We start from the raw sequence: 20,012 nt of genomic DNA, 5'->3' as shown, positions 1-20,012 counted from the left end.
TTACATAACGTTCAACAGGGGCTGAGGGCGATTCTCTAACCGTTTCCTTTTTCGGTGAGCTTCCAATGGAGAGACCAATGCGTATTGAAACAAGTATGATGAGAGAGAAATATTATATCTAGTAGGAAAAGTGAACTTGAGGTGTAACATATACAAAATAGGAAAACTAGAATCCACAGCTCAGTCCCCTGAGATTTGAGGGATGGGAAACTGTTTAGTCGTGTTATGTGTGAACCTATTCCTGTATACTACCTCTATATCCCTGTATACTATCTCTATATATCCCTATAACCATAAACTTGGAACATGAAAATACACAACACACCGTACAAAACTTATAAACATCCATATTACCTTGGCTTTAGATATAAACACCTACCAATGTTGCTTTTTGGCGGCATTAAATGAAAACCTTTTCTTCTGTTTTTTCACTTTCCCATTTCCTTTCTCTCTCATACTCCCGTGGGGATTCCAAGTTAAAGCCATGGTTAGAGGAGGCTTCTTTTTGATTAAGAAATGGACCTTGGGAGAAACTAGTTCCTTGTGAAAACCTTTTCTTCTGTTTTTTCACTTTCCCATTTCCTTTCTCTCTCATACTCCCGTGGGGATTCCAAGTTAAAGCCATGGTTAGAGAAGGCTTCTTTTTGATTAAGAAATGGACCTTGGGAGAAACTAGTTCCCTGGTTCTATTTCACAAATAATAGAATGAACGATAACTTGGGAGCTTTACAAAGATAACTTTAATAAAGCAGAGAGAAGGATGTGCTTTTAAATTAAACATGACAACTCACGCAGATAAGAAGAACAAGAGGTTTTTGTTTTTTCAATATCATAATGGTTTGGATTCAAGTCAGCGGCCATACTGTGGTTGACGGATTATGGTGGTATAATGGACGAGAGTTCACAGGAAAAAAAAAATGGATGCCTAAAATGTTTCTCCAGAATTGTTTCTTGTCATAACATCATTAAAATCATCAAAATTAGACACACCTAAGTACTATTTACTTTGATCGCTCGAGAAGCGCCCATAATATCTGAGCACCTACTTATCTAATATGTACCTAAAATATTGATTATTACTTTATTATATTGTTAAATTCATAAATACAAAATAGGCACCAAAACTTCGACATGCAAGAGCAACGACTCAGAGTGTCGAAATACCAGAGAAAAGGTCACGACTGAATGGAAATGGCGACTGGAAAAAGTTTCAAGTATCAAAAAAAACTAAACTCTTTAACGTTATTTGAGGAAAACTCGTTTTTGCACATACTCAGAAACGAGTTTTCGTCAATTAACATTAAAAAGTTCAGTTAGCGGGATGCTAATTTTGGTTGCCAAAACTCGTTAATAACAAAATGCATTTTTCTGCGGTGCTTTCAGGTTGGATGGGTAAAGGCTGATACGAAAGCTATCCAGGCTATTCATGAACACGTCATCACACATAACCCCAGGGTATCAGTAAGCCACACAGACCACAGCACGTGGAATTTGCATATCAGAGGAGTGTGCTTTTAAATTAAACATGACAACTCACGCAGATAAGAAGAACAAGAGGTTTTTGTTTTTTCAATATCATAATGGTTTGGATTCAAGCGGCCATACTGTGGTTGACGGATTATGGTGGTATAATGGACGAGAGTTCACAGGAAAAAAAATTGATGCTTAAAATGTTTCTCCAGAATTGTTTCTTGTCATAACATCCTTAAAATCATCAAAATTAGACACACCTAAGTACGAGTATTTACTTTGATCGCTCGAGAAGCGCCCATAATATCTGAGCACCTACTTATCTAATATGTACCTAAAATATTGATTATTAGTTTATTATATTGTTAAATTCATAAATACAAAATAGGCACCAAAACTTCGACATGCAAGAGCAACGACTCAGAGTGTCGAAATACCAGAGAAAAGGTCACAACTGAATGGAAATGGCGACTGGAAAAAGTTTCAAGTATCAAAAAAAACTCATACGTGACTCCCTGGCCATGAAGACAAGAAGAAATAATGAGACCAATCATATTCGAGTGTCCGAGGTCAGACTTGAAGCAATGAACTTTCAGACCCAAGTCAAGATAAGAGTGAAGATAATACAGCAGAAAAAAAGGCCACGTGGCCAGGTAAACATTTGTACTGTGAGAAAATAGCTAAATAGGTTTTGTCTGAAAGTTCGCAAGAAGAAATAATGAGACCAATCATATTCGAGTGTCCGAGGTCAGACTTGAAGCAATGAACTTTCAGACCCAAGTCAAGATAAGAGTAAACAATTGTAGAGAATAGCTAGGCTATGTCTGAAAGTTCCAATAGGTAGGTACCTACTTATTACGCGATCTTTTCGTTACTAATATGTTTGGATCAGGTACCTGCCATATACTTTGTCATTAACTAAGCCAAAACAGAATTCTCAGATGTCAGTCATCTAATAGGTACCTGATTAAAAAAAAAAAAAATCGTTCGTGTGATTGTACCATAGGCGCTTTGGGAAGACATATAGTAGTTCTGAAGTTTAAATCGAAACCTTTTGGATACAAGTGACATGGACAGTGGAGACCAAAGGGGTTAAAAATGTCTGAAATTTTTGTATAAATTCAACTAGTAAATGAAGCTACTTAAGTTCTTGAAATTATTCTGAAAAGCATTTGATAAAAAAAAAAAATAATAATAATAATACTAAAATAAAAAACTGCCAATTTGTGTATTTCGAAATGTGTAAGAGTGAGTTAGTTATGAAAAAGAAAAACTACTTTCTCTTCAGTGGACTACTCAGTCAGAGTCCGATAGATTTAAAGAGTAAGTTACTTGTTTTAGAATTTGACTCACAAATTGAATATTTTATAATCCTCTGAAAAGAGTCTATTTATAAGTTCACTCACTCTTTACACATCTCTTGTTTGTGATCAGCTCAACTATTAATATAACCAAGATTAAATGGAAACATGAAGAATACCTGGAAAATTTTCTTACCTCCTTTTAAGAGAAAACTAGAGAAAAATGGCGAGACAAAAATACGATAGATAATAAAAAAATAGTAATTTGTCTCCTATGCTTAAGTACCTACGTTCATTATTATGTAGCTAGCTTGTAGCTGTATCATATTTTATTGCATATCACAGAGATGTCTTACCTACCTGAAGGTACAGTATTTTCTATGGTAACAGTTCAATACGGTGCAAGGTGCACATACATATATATTGAACTGTTGAAAATCGGATCTGTCCAGATAGCTTTTTCTGGTAGCCCTTTAGGTCCTGCATCAACCCTCAAGCGTTGTACATTCGTTCGCGGGACACCCTGGCTTTTTTAAAAAAGAAGCTCATTTACTAACACATAATTTAATAATGCTAAAATAAAATAAAAGTCCGTTTGTACATATACATATATATTGAACTGTTGAGATAAATGGACTACTTGTCCTACTTCGGCAGTCTAAATGAAACACTATACGGGAATCGTCATGTTAAATAGTTTTTCGGCTTTTTTAAAAAAGAAGCTCATTTACTAACACATAATTTAATAATGCTAAAATAAAATAAAAGTCCGTTTGTACATATATAAAAAAAAGTAGGGTTCGCGATAGAAAATAGAAACTGAGATTTTATTGCTTTTTTAAAAAAGAAGCTCATTTACTAACACATAATTTAATAATGCTAAAATAAAATAAAAGTCCGTTTGTACATATATAAAAAAAGTAGGGTTCGCGATAGAAAATAATCTTTTCTTTATTACCATAAGCCGGTAGTCTCATAAAATGACAAGTTTCTGTAAATATGTAGTGAGAACAGAAATATACCGCGTGGGATGTACAATGAAGTCTATTCATATGAATACTTGAAGACCAAACTTCATAACAAGAGGTTCCGAGATGTTGATATTAGATAACATATTTTATGAAGCTCTGTTTCTTTGTTTTATCTACATGAAGTAATAGGTAACTGAAAAATTTGAAAATGATGTTTGTTATTTAGTTCAATTTAGAAATTGGTCTACCTACCTGAAGGTACAGTATTTTCTATGGTAACAGTTCAATACGGTGCAAGGTGCACATACATATATATTGAACTGTTGAGATAAATGGACTACTTGTCCTACTTCGGCAGTCTAAATGAAACACTATACGGGAATCGTCATGTTAGATAGTTTTTTCGGCTCTTTTTACCTACCTGAAGGTACAGTATTTTCTATGGTAACAGTTCAATACGGTGCAAGGTGCACATACATATATATTGAACTGTTGAGATAAAGGGACTACTTGTCCTACTTCGGCAGTCTAAATGAAACACTATACGGAAATCGTCATGTTAAATAGTTTTTCTCTCTTTAGCAAATTCTTTGCAATTTACTATTGCTGATTTAATCAAGGTATTTTTGCTGTTGTACACTAATACATATCAAAAATGGTCATCGAATTAGAGGGATTAGAACTATTGCTGATTTAATCAAGGTATTTTTGCTGTTGTACACTAATACATATCAAAAATGGTCATCGAATTAGAGGGATTGGAAAAAAATCTTTGCCTGCCGGTTGAAAATACTAGAATTGTACTCACTGTACGAATTCACTATTAACCCCATATTATGATCTGTGCTATGCTTAGTCATAATAAATTTATTATTTCTATCGTTTTAAAACTTCTGTATTATTTGGTTTCAGATGGGATACTTGGACGTGGTGGTTCCTCCAGACATCCTCAACGAGGAGAGTTCCAGTGATATAATGGCACCAGAAGGTGGTACCATCAAACTGGTGTGTAAAGCCAAGGGCTATCCTCGTCCTCACATCACCTGGAAACGTGAAGATGGGCAGGAGATTATCATCAAAGAGGGAAACACAATGGTTCCCAAATCTAAAGGTAAGTTCTTTTCTCATTGACGCGAAAAATGGCATATGTGATATGATGTACTGTAGACTATTCAGAGGTGCATAAATTATGTATAAAAACATCTTTGAAAAGAGAAGATAAAGAAAAGCGCGGCTGTTCATTTTCCGAAGAAAATCCCACTCAGTTTCTTAAGAATTTTCCTAGAATGACAAGCAAAGAAGATTTAGAATATTCCTATTTCAAATCATTTGAAGATGAAATGTGACAGGAAAAATGGCATATGTGATATGATGTACTGTAGACTATTTAGAGGTACATAATTATGTATAAAAACATCTTTGAAAAGAGAAAATAAAGAAAAGCGCGGCTGTTCATTTTCCGAAGAAAATCCACCTCAGTTTCTTAAGACTTTTCCTAGAATGACAAGCAAAAAAGATTTAGAATATTCCTATTTCAAATCATTTGAAGATGAAATCTTGTTCTTGAAAAGCAGATATTTTTTAGCAATATACGTACCTACGTGGGTGGGTATGATTGATGTAAGTGTCTAGGATTTCTCATAATCTCGTGCCACTTTTACGGCCAATTTTAACTGTCAATGAAACGCCATTGAAAACGACCCGGCTTTTATCATTAACTGAAATAAAAAGCTGCAATAGCCTTGAGACGTGAGCTTAAAGTTGTTGAAAATATCTTGTGCCCCCATTCGTACTCATAAATGTAAGGTTTAGAGAGAATTCTACTAATAACATTCAGTAATAATCACTTGAAAAATCCGTACAGCTAAACTTTTGCTTGAACTTTTTTTACAGAAGTGTTTAGGTACGTTTTAGTGATGAAAGCTCAATGCTTTCTCCTTTGTGGTAAACTCGAGCTAGGAAAAGATGTATATTTATAACCTCATTAAAGAACCGATTTCGATTAGCAATTATATTTTTGTTATTTCAACAAAGATGTTAAATTTCTAGAATCAATCACTTGAAAAATCCGTACAGCTAAACTTTTGCTTGAACTTTTTTTTACAGAAGTGTTTAGGTACGTTTTAGTGATGAAAGCTCAAAGCTTTCTCCTTTGTGGTAAACTCGAGCTAGGAAAAGATGTATATTTATAACCTCATTAAAGAACAGATTAGCAATTATACTTTGGTTATTTCACAGAAGTGTTTAGGTACGTTTTAGTGATGAAAGCTCAATGCTTTCTCCTTTGTGGTAAACTCGAGCTAGGAAAAGATGTATATTTATTACCTCATTAAAGAACAGATTAGCAATTATATTTTTGTTATTTTAACAAAGATGTTAAATTTCTAGAATTAACTTGTCGGTTTCTTTTGTACCTTCTCTGATGTAAAACAATTCGACTGAGTCTCATTTTCACTTTGTCTGTCTTCACTTTCATGATGCTCTAATGATTTCACACTAGTCCGAACACTCCAATCTGAACTGAAGATGATCAAGAATTCTTCGTAGTATCTCTCTATAGGAGAGACGAAAAACTTTATGAACCATGCCAATCGGTCAATCCTTCACTTTCATGATGCTCTAATAATTTCACACTAGTCCGAACACTCCAATCTGAACTGAAGATGATCAAGAATTCTTCGTAGTATCTTTCTATAGGAGAGACAAAAAACTTTATGAACCATGCCAATCGGTCAATTTCTCCTCAAGTCGGAAACAGACGAAAAAGAAATGTTCTGTCTGTATTACAACCCGCACCATCCAGCACACAAGAGTATCCTGGAGTAAACAGTTTAATTATCAAAACATTTCATATTATTTTTGATAAAAATAAAACGAAAATTAAATGAAAGAAGAAAGACGAGGGAGAAAAAACTCACATAACAGAGGGAAATAGGAGGGAAGCGGGAAGAATATACGTACGTACCTACACCCTACACATAATAAGGGATGAACTTGTTAAGCAAACCATCAGAATAAAGTTAGGGGGGAAAACAAGGTTAAAAGGGCAGAATATAGAATTCCCAGCACAATTGAAAAAATAAATAAAAGGGAAAATGGTAGCTTGGGGAGCGAGTGGGAACTTTTCTCTTGTAACCACAATCATTTTTGGCGAAAATAGAGAGTTGGTTCTCTTGAGCTTGATACAGAATATTACTGCCAGCCTTTCTTGATTTGGGAACTGTGCTTCTTTCGTAATGTTTTTGCCACGGGTTTGATGTAATTTATATGTAGGGCAGAATATAGAATTCCCAGCACAATTGAAAAAATAAATAAAAGGGAAAATGGTAGCTTGGGGAGCGAGTGGGAACTTTTCTCTTCTAACCACAATCATTTTTGGCGAAAATAGAGAGTTTGGTTCTCTTGAGCTTGATACAGAATATTACTGCCAGCGCCAGCCTTTCTTGATTTGGGAACTGTGCTTCTTTCGTAATGTTTTTGCCACGGGTTTGATGTAATTTATATGCATTGGGGACTTTTATGGGGCAAAAATCTGATTTTACGGGTTAATTTCCTCTGGGGCACTTTGAGGTTGAACACCCTGTATACCTAAATGAAAATAATAGGATTATGAGATACATATACCCACATATGTATGTATATAGATTTTATATAAGAACTACAAATCTGCCAGCCTTTCTTGATTTGGGAACTGTGCTTCTTTCGTAATGTTTTTGCCACGGGTTTGATGTAATTTATATGTATAGGCACATTTGTTTACATAATTGTCAGTCATAGCTTGTACTATTTTATGAATATTTTATTTTATGAATTCACAGTATTTACGAAGACTGTAAACTACATAGAATGAAATGAAAAACAATTAGGCTAGGAACACTCTTTGAACGTCCTCGAGCTTTGTCATTAGTCGTGTTCGACTGCACTTAATGAGGCAAGAATAAAAGCTCTGGGTAAGAATTTCAGATTAAAAGTTCAACTGTAATTAAGACATTAAAGTTCCATAAATCATAAGTGTATTAGAATAATATAACTTTCTTAAAGGGAAGTCATAAGTTCTTAATTTATGGAAACTGGGAAACTTTTGCTTCCAAATATTTAGAGGGGTGGTATAGATATTGTCCAGAAAAGAGACAGATATTTCTTATTCAGGGTCACCCCTACGCATTATAATTTCCATCTCATTAGCTGATTTTTCAGTCGTTTCTATATTCAACTGTATCCATGTATAACCCGTCATATTCAGACACAGGATCCACGCATTGAAGTACGAGTATAGGAGTCGGACCGATTCCAATTTCCAAGACTTATTCATGCAGGTTCAATTGCCTATATGAGTAACTAATCTATGTACAATAATTGCACATTGCGCTTAGTAATAATCTAATAATAGAAAAGTCAAAAGAGATTCATCTTTCTTATTCTGTAACGGTATTAATTTACTCGTATGAATTCCATAGTGCCACTGGTAATAGTCTAAATAAGAGGCTTATGATAACGGCATTATTATAAAAGTTACATAACGTTCAACAGGGGCTGAGGGCGAGTCTCTAACCGTTTCCTTTTTCGTAGAGCTTTAGGAGTCGGACCGATTCCAATTTTCAAGACTTATTCATGCAGGTTCAATTGCCTATATGAGTAACTAATCTATGTACAATAATTGCATATTGCGCTTAGTAATAATCTAATAATAGAAAAGTCAAAAGAGATTCATCTTTCTCCTTAATAAATAATTATTCCTCACTCATCACATCATTTTTTACAGAACATTCAGCAACAATCCAACTTCCCCAATATCAAATCAATAATAAATATTTATTAACCTTCCGTATTTCTTCGACGTCTTATCCCAAAGTTTAGAAATCGACAAGCTGTCATGAACATTTCGATATCAATTATATTTATTTTATTAATAACTCAGATCAGTGCTGAATACAAGAAATTCGCTGCCACAATGAATTCCATACATCTCCTATTTTCCTATGACGTAACGTAGGATAAATTTCTTATACATATCGAATATATCGATATCCGGCGAATCAACAATCCAGACGAGACACGATTGCAAATATTTCAACGGGTTAACTTTCTGGTGTTCCCGTGTTGACCCAGCACCTAAGTGAGAAGAGATACACTCTTCTCCCTCATCTGATGAGAGACATACTACGGGATGGGCATGCTACGACACAGATCACATGAGTCTAATAGCCAAGGTAATATGGATGTTTATAAGTTTTGTACGGTGTGTTGTGTATTTTCATGTTCCAAGTTTATGGTTATAGGGATATATAGAGGTAGTATACAGGGACACGATTGCAAATATTTCAACGGGTTAACTTTCTGGTGTTCCCGTGTTGACCCAGCACCTAAGTGAGAAGAGATACACTCTTCTCCCCCATCTGATGAGAGACATACTACGGGATGGGCATGCTACGACACAGACCACATGAGTCTAATGTAGCAGTTGTTTCATTGCTACGAAATAAAAACGAAACACTCATCTTAAAATACAATAAATTTCAAGTACAATAAGTACTTACAATTTGATCAGTGTTGACTGTTGAAGGCAGTACAAAAACCGCTCAACCTTCAGGTACTGAACACAACACTCATCTTAAAATACAATAAATTTCAAGTACAATAAGTACTTACAATTTGATCAGTGTTGACTGTTGAAGGCAGTACAAAAACCACTCAACCTTCAGGTACTGAACATAAAAACGAAACACTCATCTTAAAATACAATAAATTTCAAGTACAATAAGTACTTACAATTTGATCAGTGTTGACTGTTGAAGGCAGTATAAAAACCGCTCAACCTTCAGGTACTGAACACAAGCGGAAACACCAAATAATGATCCGCCACTGAGGTTAATAAATATAATCTTTGAAATTCTTTAACACTTAATTCATATTTTATTGTCATATAAACCGAACTTTTCCCTCAAATCCTCTTCAGTCCTGGAATGTCTTGTGGTTAGAAGTGAGTCATTGATCCCCGTCATTCCTGGTTATAATATTTAAAGTTTACTATTTAGGTAGTTGGAGTTGGATACCTAACAGATCGAGGTAACCACTTAACTAAACAGGATTAGAATAGATGGTGTCTTGATTTGATAATTTATTCTTATTACAGTCTCAAAATTGACATAGTCCATGGGACACTGGTACCAACAAGGTCCACGAAGAAGAAAAGCTGTCAAAGTGCCAAAAATATTGCAAAGTCATATATTTTTTTCATTCTATTCTTCTTTTGTTCATTTTTCTTTCATTTAGGGGGGAAATGAAGAGAAGAAAAGCTGTCAAAGTGCCAAAAATATTGCAAAGTCATATATTTTTTCATTCTATTCTTCTTTTGTTCATTTTTCTTTCATTTAAGGGGAAAATGAATAATTTTTTCAGAAAAAGGCTAAGCTCTGTTTTATGATTATTTTTGGAAAAAATAACACAACTTGGTTCCTGAAATCCTGGATAAAAAATGTCCAAATGTCTCCCTAAGATTCTATACAGAAAAGAAGCTGACAAATCATTTTAGCTTCGTGTAGGTGAAAGGCTAAGCTCTGTTTTATGATTATTTTTGGAAAAAATAATACAACTTGGTTCCTGAAATCCTGGATAAAAAATGTCCAAATGTCTAGCTCCCTAAGATTCTATACAGAAAAGAAGCTGACAAATCATTTTAGCTTCGTGTAGGTCTAGTTTCTGGAGGGGTGACTGTCACAAACCGTTCAACCTCGAGATGACCATTATCGTACAGTTGGTTGAAATCTCTGCGAAAAAGGTGAGGTTTCATTAAGTCCGATAAAATTACAAGACTAGCTGTTTTAAGGCTACCTCTCACATCAGCCTGAACTCTGTCCTGAAAATCTCGTGATAATTTCCCCTCGAAACTTTTTCTCAATCTGAACTTGGAAAGTTTTTCTCAGATTTTTTTCTCCCCTTAATCTGTTATAGCTATCGACAAATCAGAGCTGGCTGATTTTCTCAGAACTGAAAAAAAAAAAAAAATCGAAATCCTGAAATAGATACCTATTATTGTATTTAATTAAATCTTTGTGCAGATTTTCCAAATCCTGATCACAAAGAAATGAAATGAAAATGTAGGCACTTGTATTGTTTCAAGTTCTAGGGTGCTTTCATCATTGCTCTACTACTAGGTACAATTTAAATTTAGAACATTAGAGGCTTAAGCAAGTACCTACATTTCCCTAAAAAAAAAAAAAAAAAGTTTAGATTGTAATGAAGATGTGATCTTGTTCTTTTTTTAACGTCCTCCGTTTAATCTCAACTATCTAAATGTGTACGAGAAAAAGTGTTCACTTCCTTTGGGGTATTGTTTAATTTTGAATATTTTACTTTTATTGTCAGAAAAATCTAGTCACAAAACTTATTTTTTCCCTGGAAATAAGATTTTTTCAGCCCAGAAAAAGATACAGAGGTACCTACGTAAAAAGGAGGGGAAAAAGAGTGAGAGAAAATAGGTTTCCAAGAGGGGAAAGGAATGTTTTTAGATAAACTTTTTGAACGCATTTGAATTTTGGACCTCGGACTTTTTGGATAAACGCCAAGGAACTGTCTTTTATTATATTTTTTTCCTTCTTCATGAGAGCTGAGAACAGTCCAAAACATAATTGAGTTTTCTGGTAATGAACATTAGCATGGAACATTGTTTATTCTGAGGTGAACGTCTTCCATTGATTAGATGCTTGGTTTTCATTTTTCTTCGGTACGATATGTATTTAACTACTTCAGAGGTCCATGATAAAAAAACAAACCCTTTCCTCATACCATAAAACTCAGAATTGAACATTGTTTATTCTGAGGTGAACGTCTTCCATTGATTAGATGCTTGGTTTTCATTTTTCTTCGGTACGATATGTATTTAACTACTTAAGAGGTCCATGATAAAAAAACAAACCCTTTCCTCATACCATAAAACTCAGAATAGAAATATAAATAACGATATTCCTAGTTCATCATCTAACACGCAAAATTACCCAAGTACATTTTGAGATAAATGCCTGAAGCAAAACGGAGAACCTTTTTATCCCGAGAAAGTTTAACAAAAGCTCAAAAAAATAAAAGGCCTTTATTCCAATCAGCGACTTAGTGTCGCTTGATTAGGTTAGGTCTCACGTTACAAACATTTTCTTGCAAAAGTATGATGTAGATGCAGCTAACTAGGCACATAATTATTAGGTAAGTATCTACGTATAGGTTATTTATAAATGATGTAAGTATGTATGTACTATAATTACTGAAGTAAATAAGTGCAAATAATGACTGTTGTACAAAAGAAAAAGATCTTATAACTCTCATCAAGTAAAGTCAGACAATAAATAGTTCTGTCATAATTCATAAAAAAAAGAATGACAAGACATTTTCATTGTTATTTAAATGTATTTCGCGGCGAATAAATAATGAAGCTTTTCGCTAAGCGACACTAAGTCGCTGATTGGTATAAAGGCCTTTTATTTTTTTGAGCTTTTGTTATTTCTCGGGATAAAAAGGTTCTCCGTTTTGCTTCAGGCATTTATCTCAAAATGTACTTGGGTAATTTTGCGTGTTAGATGATGAACTAGGAATATCGTTATTTATATTTCTATTCTGAGTTTTATGGTATGAGAAAAGGTTTGTTTTTTATCATGGACCTCTTAAGTAGTTAAATACATATCGTACCGAAGTAAAATGAAAACCAAGCATCTAATCAATGGAAGACGTTCACCTTCTATACGTAGATACTTACCTAATAATTATGTGCCTAGTTACCTGCATCTACATCATACTTTTGCAAGAAAATGTTTGTAACGTGAGACATAACCTAATTTTACTTTACTTCCAGAGTAATCTTGGAAGTTATCTTGGAAGAACAGCACTTGGCTTTTCACCACAGCCCAAGGCCTTCTCAGTTTTTATCATATTTACTTAAAAAGAATGATAGTTTGATACCATCTTTCAAAAGACATCATCTGGGAAATCTTGTATTACGAGATTTTCGCTTATTAGAAATATACTTATCTAGATGGTGCCATGCCCGAAATTTTGTTACACCAAAACCTACTAACCTAATATCTAGGCGCCAAGCCACCACCTTCCTAACAACCTACTTACTTTTCATTCTTTTAGTAGGTACCTAGTACGTATTTTCCATAGGTTGATACCATCTTTCAAAAGACATCATCTGGGAAATCTTTTATTACGAGATTTTCGCTTATTAGAAATATACTTATCTAGATGGTGCCCGAAATTTTGTTACACCAAAATCTACTAACCTAATATCTAGGCGCCAAGCCACCACCTTCCTAACAACCTACTTACTTTCCATTCTTTTAGTAGGTAGTACGTATTTTCCACTATACGTAGATACTTACCTAATAATTATGTGCCTAGTTAGCTGCATCTACATCATACTTTTGCAAGAAAATGTTTGTAACGTGAGACCTAACCTAATTTTACTTTACTTCCAGAGTAATCTTGGAAGAACAGCACTTGACTTTTCACCACAGCCCGAGGCCCTCTCAGTTTTTATCATATTTACTTAAAAAGAATGATAGTTTGATACCATCTTTCAAAAGACATCATCTGGGAAATCTTTTATTACGAGATTTTCGCTTATTAGAAATATACTTATCTAGATGGTGCCATGCCCGAAATTTTGTTACACCAAAATCTACTAACCTTAACCTAATATCTAGGCGCCAAGCCACCACCTTCCTAACAACCTACACACTTTCCATTCTTTTAGTAGGTAGTACGTATTTTCCATATTTTTGTATGATTAGGAGATAAAAAAATGCGGGAAAATTTCGCTGTAAAAATGATGTGGGTATGCAGAGTACAAATTTCTGCCAGGTTAACGCCAAATGCTCCTTGCTTTCCCCTTTCCTTGAAGTTCTTTTTTGTTGACATCTCTTGACAATCTTCCCCCTTTTTTTATGTCAACAATAAACTCAAAAGTCAAAGCTTTAAACAAGTTGTTTGAATCTTTTATATTTTCAATTTTTTCGCTTTCGTCCTCTATTTATCATCCATCTTACGTTTTAATTTTTCTCTTGAAGTGTACGTTTTCTCGAGATAGATATGCACATTGTACAAACAGATTTTAAATAAAATGCTCCATATTATTTGAATTATTTTCATCCTACCTATTTCCATCTCTACTTATGATTGCAGGGGAAGGAAAATCCGTACCTACTTGAATCATGAATCTCCCGAGTTCTCAATATCCATTACCTACCGAGAAAATAGCGTACAGAATGAAGTCCTAATACAAGCATTAGTGTAATAATAGTCCTGAAAAAATAATTCTCCGGAACACATCATGGATACTTAACTTAAAAAATGCCTAGAAAACAATAATAGATTAATATCAACCCAGGCAATGTACTTGGACAATATGCAGGGCCTGATGTATAGTCGGGGCATTAACAGGAAGAATGTCATGGATACTTAACTTAAAAAATGCCTAGAAAACAATAATAGATTAATATCAACCCAGGCAATGTACTTGGACAATATGCAGGGCCTAATGTATAGTCGGGGCATTAACAGGAAGAATTAAAGAGAGGAAGAGACAAAAGTTGAAAATGAAACTCCAGAGGAAAAAGAAATAGTAAATCGACGGTAATTAGGAAAATGGGATAAAATAATAAATATAGAATTGAGAGTGACAAAGAGAAACATTATAAAAACAAACATCTGTGAAGAAAGAAAGAAAGAGAAACGTTCTCGACATAAGAAAGATTCTGGAAGAAGAGAATAATATTGACATACACACCTAATTATAACCTCCAAGGAAAATAGAAAGCCTAAAGATGGAAATATTCGTACATACAAGTGCCGCATGCCGTGTTAATTAGTCCCTAGACAAATTCGAGCCTGACATCATACAGCTTTTCATTCCGGTCGTTATTTAAATTTTCAAATATTGTGATGCATAGATAGAAGGTAGTTTACAAATCTTCCTCTTCATAAGCAATGTGATCTCATGGACATCCCAATCACGGCCTTTTCTACTTAAATGAATGGACGTAAAATGAACATGTGAAAAATGGTTTGAAGAAGTAAAATTACCCAAACTTCATTCAACGGATTATAATTTATTATCTTAATCAGAAGCTAGGGTATGCTTGGCAATTTCTCTCTTATTTGAAGAAATATTCAAAAAGTTTTCAGTTCTTCATTATTTTTTCTTGGACATTGTTTGCCATTGTAATACACATGATTATTTATACAGAGTATGTATCCTATTGTGATATACGAGTGTAGTCATGTGTTAGTACTCCGATATGAGATATGACTAAGGGTTGGCATTGTCTGGCAATTTCTACGAGATTACCAAACATTCAAGGATAAATGCTTTCTAACACTTTGTCAGAAATATTCAGCATAAAAAAAAAAAACAAAAAAAACAAAAACAAAATATAATAGGTATGTATTCCCTATCAATGTCCTTACCCACCTGGTTTGCTATAGGGGTATTATAGTCATAAGACATTTAAGTCTAGATGATTACAGTAGGACATAGACATGATGATCTCAAACATACCAAATATATCATCAATGATTGTCTTTGATCCATCACCCATTCGGTCAGAAGAGGATACTCGGCACCAATATAGTTCCTATTATTTATGTTGCTGCACATGTGGAAAGCGGCTTATATTTACATAAGGGCTCGCTGTTATTGTTATTATGATAGCGATGGAAGTGCAGGCTAAAGTGAAAACAGCAATGAAAGTCCTTTCGGTACTTGGGCTGTGAGAAATGTAGGAGAGAGCCTGGACACAGTTCTCGCTGTTATTGTTATTATGATAGCGATGGAAGTGCAGGCTAAAGTGAAAACAGCAATGAAAGTCCTTTCGGTACTTGGGCTGTGAGCAATGTAGGAGAGAGCCTGGACACAGTATATCGATTTCACATGTTCCTCTGTGTCCAGTGTTGGTTCAACGTTTAATAACTATTTTTTTTTTTCTTTTTTTCAAACAAATTAAATTTGTTTGAACTACAAAAGGTCTGTCTGGCTGAGGGACTATAAACAGAGAGTAGATCAGCGTCTAGCTAGGGGACTATAAACAGGGAGTAGACTTCCTTATGCTATATCAATAGTGAAGGTTGAGTGCGAAGGGCGGTCTAGCTAGGGGACTATAAACAGGGAGTAGACTTCCTTATGCTATATCAATAGTGAAGGTTGAGTGCGAAGGGCGTCCACTCGGAAAGTTTCGTTTAGCCAAAACCAGTTGGCCTCAAAGCAATCACTCTAAAGCTGATTGAGAGGCCGACGACAAATGCCGACCCCATCTGAACATGGGAAAAGGCGAAGAAGAAGAACTACAAAAGGTATTTCCTCTGACTTGTTCTTCTGTATATCTGCTGGAATTCTAGCTTGTTCTTTGTTCACTCCAAAGCTGATTGAGAGGCCGACGACAAATGCCGACCCCATCTGAACATGGGAAAAGGCGAAGAAGAAGAACTACAAAAGGTTTTCTCACACTCAACGTACATTGTAAGTACCTACCTCGCTATTGTCTTGGGTGAAATGAATAATAAGGAATAATTATAAAAACTATACCTACTTTTTATTCAAATTAAAATTAAATTGATACCAGGGGCAAGGAAAACCTAGACCCTTGACAAATGGAGTGTGCTAAAGGCATGTGATGTACTCTAATCCATGTGTTCCATATGATGTGATGTTCTATTGGAATTTCCAATTAACTATTAGGGGACAATTAATAAGGAAAGACATTTTCTCCCAATATGAGACAGAATACTCAAACCAAAGTGCCTACGAATGCACTCCTGAAAATGTTTATGATGATGTTTGTAAGAATTATTATTATTCTGTAGTAGTTTCTAGATTTATTATTTTTAAATTGTTATTACTTTTAGCATGATATGCACTTATTTGTATTGCTTGTTTACTTTTGTTTCTTTTCGTTGTAATAAATAATAGAAAAGTTCGAATAAAATACTTCTAACGCTCTGGGGGAGATTTTTTTTTAACAAAAAAAATAGCAAAATTTTGGAATTTTTCCAACTGAAAAAAAAGCTGTTTAAAAATACACGACAAACATTATTTGTCTCCCTGTATTTAGAAGGAAAATTAAGGCAAAATATAAAACGTAAGATTATAATTTATAAGAAGAAATATACGTATAAATAATGATTTACCTACCTTTTAAGTTGTAGCTTTATAGTGAAGTTTTAGATAAAAATATATATAGTACAACTTTTCTTTATAGTACATTGTTACTTTATATTTTTCATTGTTCGTATAAGCTTATTAATCAACTCTTACAAGTATCTTTTATTCTCTTTGAATCTCCTTGTCATCATCCGGTTTTGTCTGGATACTGATGTCATTCTTCCGAATAGCATCACAGCAAATACTACATTGGCATATGTGTTGTTTTACCCTCTCTATTTCTTTCTTCAAAAATTTCTGTTTCGCTATAAGAACAGACTTGGGCTTGTATTTGTCTGCCAATAAAGAGCACTTTGAATTATTCTTCTTGCTGCTTTTGGATTTGCGTTTACTTTCAGTACAACATGAAATCGAGGGTCGACACTTGATACTTGTTCTGCTACAGCAAATTGGTTTAGGATTCCTTTTGCAACAAGGTACTCTGCAGGAACATGTACAGTTTCTTGGTCTCATATTACATTTAGTGCTACAGCAAGGTCTACAAAAGGTACAATTTTGGCTATTAGGTCTTCGTCCAGGTATACAATAACTACTTCCAGTCAAACTGTCTCTGATCAATAATTCCCGAAAGAAATCGTAGCAATCTTCACAACATTGGTTCAAGATTGGGCAAGGATTCACATTGAATGCGCTTGTTGCTGTCCGCAGCATTGTATCGTACAGGACATCAATACAATCTGGACATTTGGAAGAAAAATGTTTCTTCATGACTTGTAGAAGTATTTTCAAATCACTGAATGTTTTGACCGGTTGCTTTTCGTTGTTTTCAGTGAAATCCTCTTTTGTTCCTTCTTCATTTTCTTCCACATCAAGCTGTATTTCGAATGGGTTCATGTTCATTTCTATATTTTCTGTCATTATTGTTGTTTTTTTGTAAGGATCATACTATTAGTTCTGTTCAGATCAATGGTTGATTGTGTTGTGTACCTATATTTATTTGTTCATTTAATTTTGAAATTTTGGAACTGTAAATAACTTAGTAAAACTATTAAACTATTAAAAATAATAGCTAGAAAGCTATGTAGATGTTTGGATATCTTTGAATATGGCTATAATTTCCTCATATTACCTAAAACTGACCGAAACAAAAAATGTAGCATCCGGTTATCGATTTCATGAAAAAATAAATTGAATATTATATTCACATTGATAAAATATTTACAACATTCTCAAGTACTTTTGACAATGAAGGTTTTAGGTGGTTGCAATATGGCTATAATTTCCTCATATTACCTAAAACTGACCGAAACAAAAAATGTAGCATCCGGTTATCGATTTCATGAAAAAATAAATTTTATTGAATATTATATTCACATTGATAAAATATTTACAACATTCTCAAGTACTTTTGACAATGAAGGTTTTAGGTGGTTGTGTCAAAGGTAGAATTGACATCTCCGTACCTACTACATATATTTTTGATTTCCTTTTGCAAATAAAAGACAACTTTCTGGTCACTCTGACAACAAAAGTTTACGTCCTATTTCCTGTATACACTCTCTTCTCTCGGAAATAACTTTCTTTCTTTCGCTCTTTACGTCTTTTTCGGAAACTTTTTCCCTTCCTTTTGTTTGAAAAGACGTTTGTGTGAAATATTAAAATCTTTTTGTAAATTTTGTCTTTCCCTGGATGATGTGTTGAGGGTTTGTAATTTCAAACTTGTTTTTCTTGACAAAAAAAAAACGGAAGCTCCTTTTTTTCCTGAATTAATCTACGTGATTATCCAGACAGAGTTATTAAATAAAATGCTCCATATTATTTGAATTATTTTCATCCTACCTATTTCCATCTCTACTTATGATTGCAGGGGAAGGAAAATCCGTAGGTACCTACTTGAATCATGAATCTCCCGAGTTCTCAATATCCATTACCTACCGAGAAAATAGCGTTCAGAATGAAGTCCTAATACAAGCATTAGTGTAATAATAGTTCTGAAAAAATAATTCTCTGGAACACATCATGGATACTTAACTTAAAAAATGCCTAGAAAACAATAATAGATTAATATCAACCCAGGCAATGTACTTGGACAATATGCAGGGCCTGATGTATAGTCGGGGCATTAACAGGAAGAATGAAAGAGAGGAAGAGACAAAAGTTGAAAATGAAACTCCAGAGGAAAAAGAAATAGTAAATCGACGGTAATTAGGAAAATGGGATAAAATAATAAATATAGAATTGAGAGTGACAAAGAGAAACATTATAAAAACAAACATCTGTGAAGAAAGAAAGAAAGAGAAACGTTCTCGACATAAGAAAGATTCTGGAAGAAGAGAATAATATTGACATACACACCTAATTATAACCTCCAAGGAAAATAGAAAGCCTAAAGATGGAAATATTCGTACATACAAGTGCCGCATGCCGTGTTAATTAGTCCCTAGACAAATTCGAGCCTGACATCATACAGCTTTTCATTCCGGTCGTTATTTAAATTTTCAAATATTGTGATGCATAGATAGAAGGTAGTTTACAAATCTTCCTCTTCATAAGCAATGTGATCTCATGGACATCCCAATCACGGCCTTTTCTACTTAAATGAATGGACGTAAAATGAACATGTGAAAAATGGTTTGAAGAAGTAAAATTACCCAAACTTCATTCAACGGATTATAATTTATTATCTTAATCAGAAGCTAGGGTATGCTTGGCAATTTCTACGAGATTACCAAACATTCAAGGATAAATGCTTTCTAACACTTTGTCAGAAATATTCAGCATAAAAAAAAAAACAAAAAAAACAAAAACAAAATATAATAGGTATGTATTCCCTATCAATGTCCTTACCCACCTGGTTTGCTATAGGGGTATTATAGTCATAAGACATTTAAGTCTAGATGATTACAGTAGGACATAGACATGATGATCTCAAACATACCAAATATATCATCAATGATTGTCTTTGATCCATCACCCATTCGGTCAGAAGAGGATACTCGGCACCAATATAGTTCCTATTATTTATGTTGCTGCACATGTGGAAAGCGGCTTATATTTACATAAGGGCTCGCTGTTATTGTTATTATGATAGCGATGGAAGTGCAGGCTAAAGTGAAAACAGCAATG

General features: G+C 34.1%; 1 protein-coding gene across 1 annotated transcript in view; it reads left to right on the top strand.

The window, feature by feature from the left end:
• The window catches only part of LOC103523959, a 125,079-nt gene that overhangs the window by 65,236 nt on the left and 39,831 nt on the right, over positions 1-20,012 (top strand). The window contains exons 7-8 of the mRNA XM_026833181.1: positions 1,384-1,506; positions 4,655-4,853. Of these exons, the coding sequence (XP_026688982.1) occupies positions 1,384-1,506; positions 4,655-4,853 (322 nt within the window). The remainder of the gene's footprint in view (positions 1-1,383; positions 1,507-4,654; positions 4,854-20,012) is intronic.

This window comes from Diaphorina citri, unplaced genomic scaffold, assembly GCF_000475195.1.
Source record: "Diaphorina citri unplaced genomic scaffold, Diaci psyllid genome assembly version 1.1 scaffold86, whole genome shotgun sequence".
NCBI lineage: Eukaryota > Metazoa > Arthropoda > Insecta > Hemiptera > Psyllidae > Diaphorina > Diaphorina citri.
Note: the sequence above shows the minus strand (reverse complement) of the source record. Positions and strands in the feature narration are given on the sequence as shown.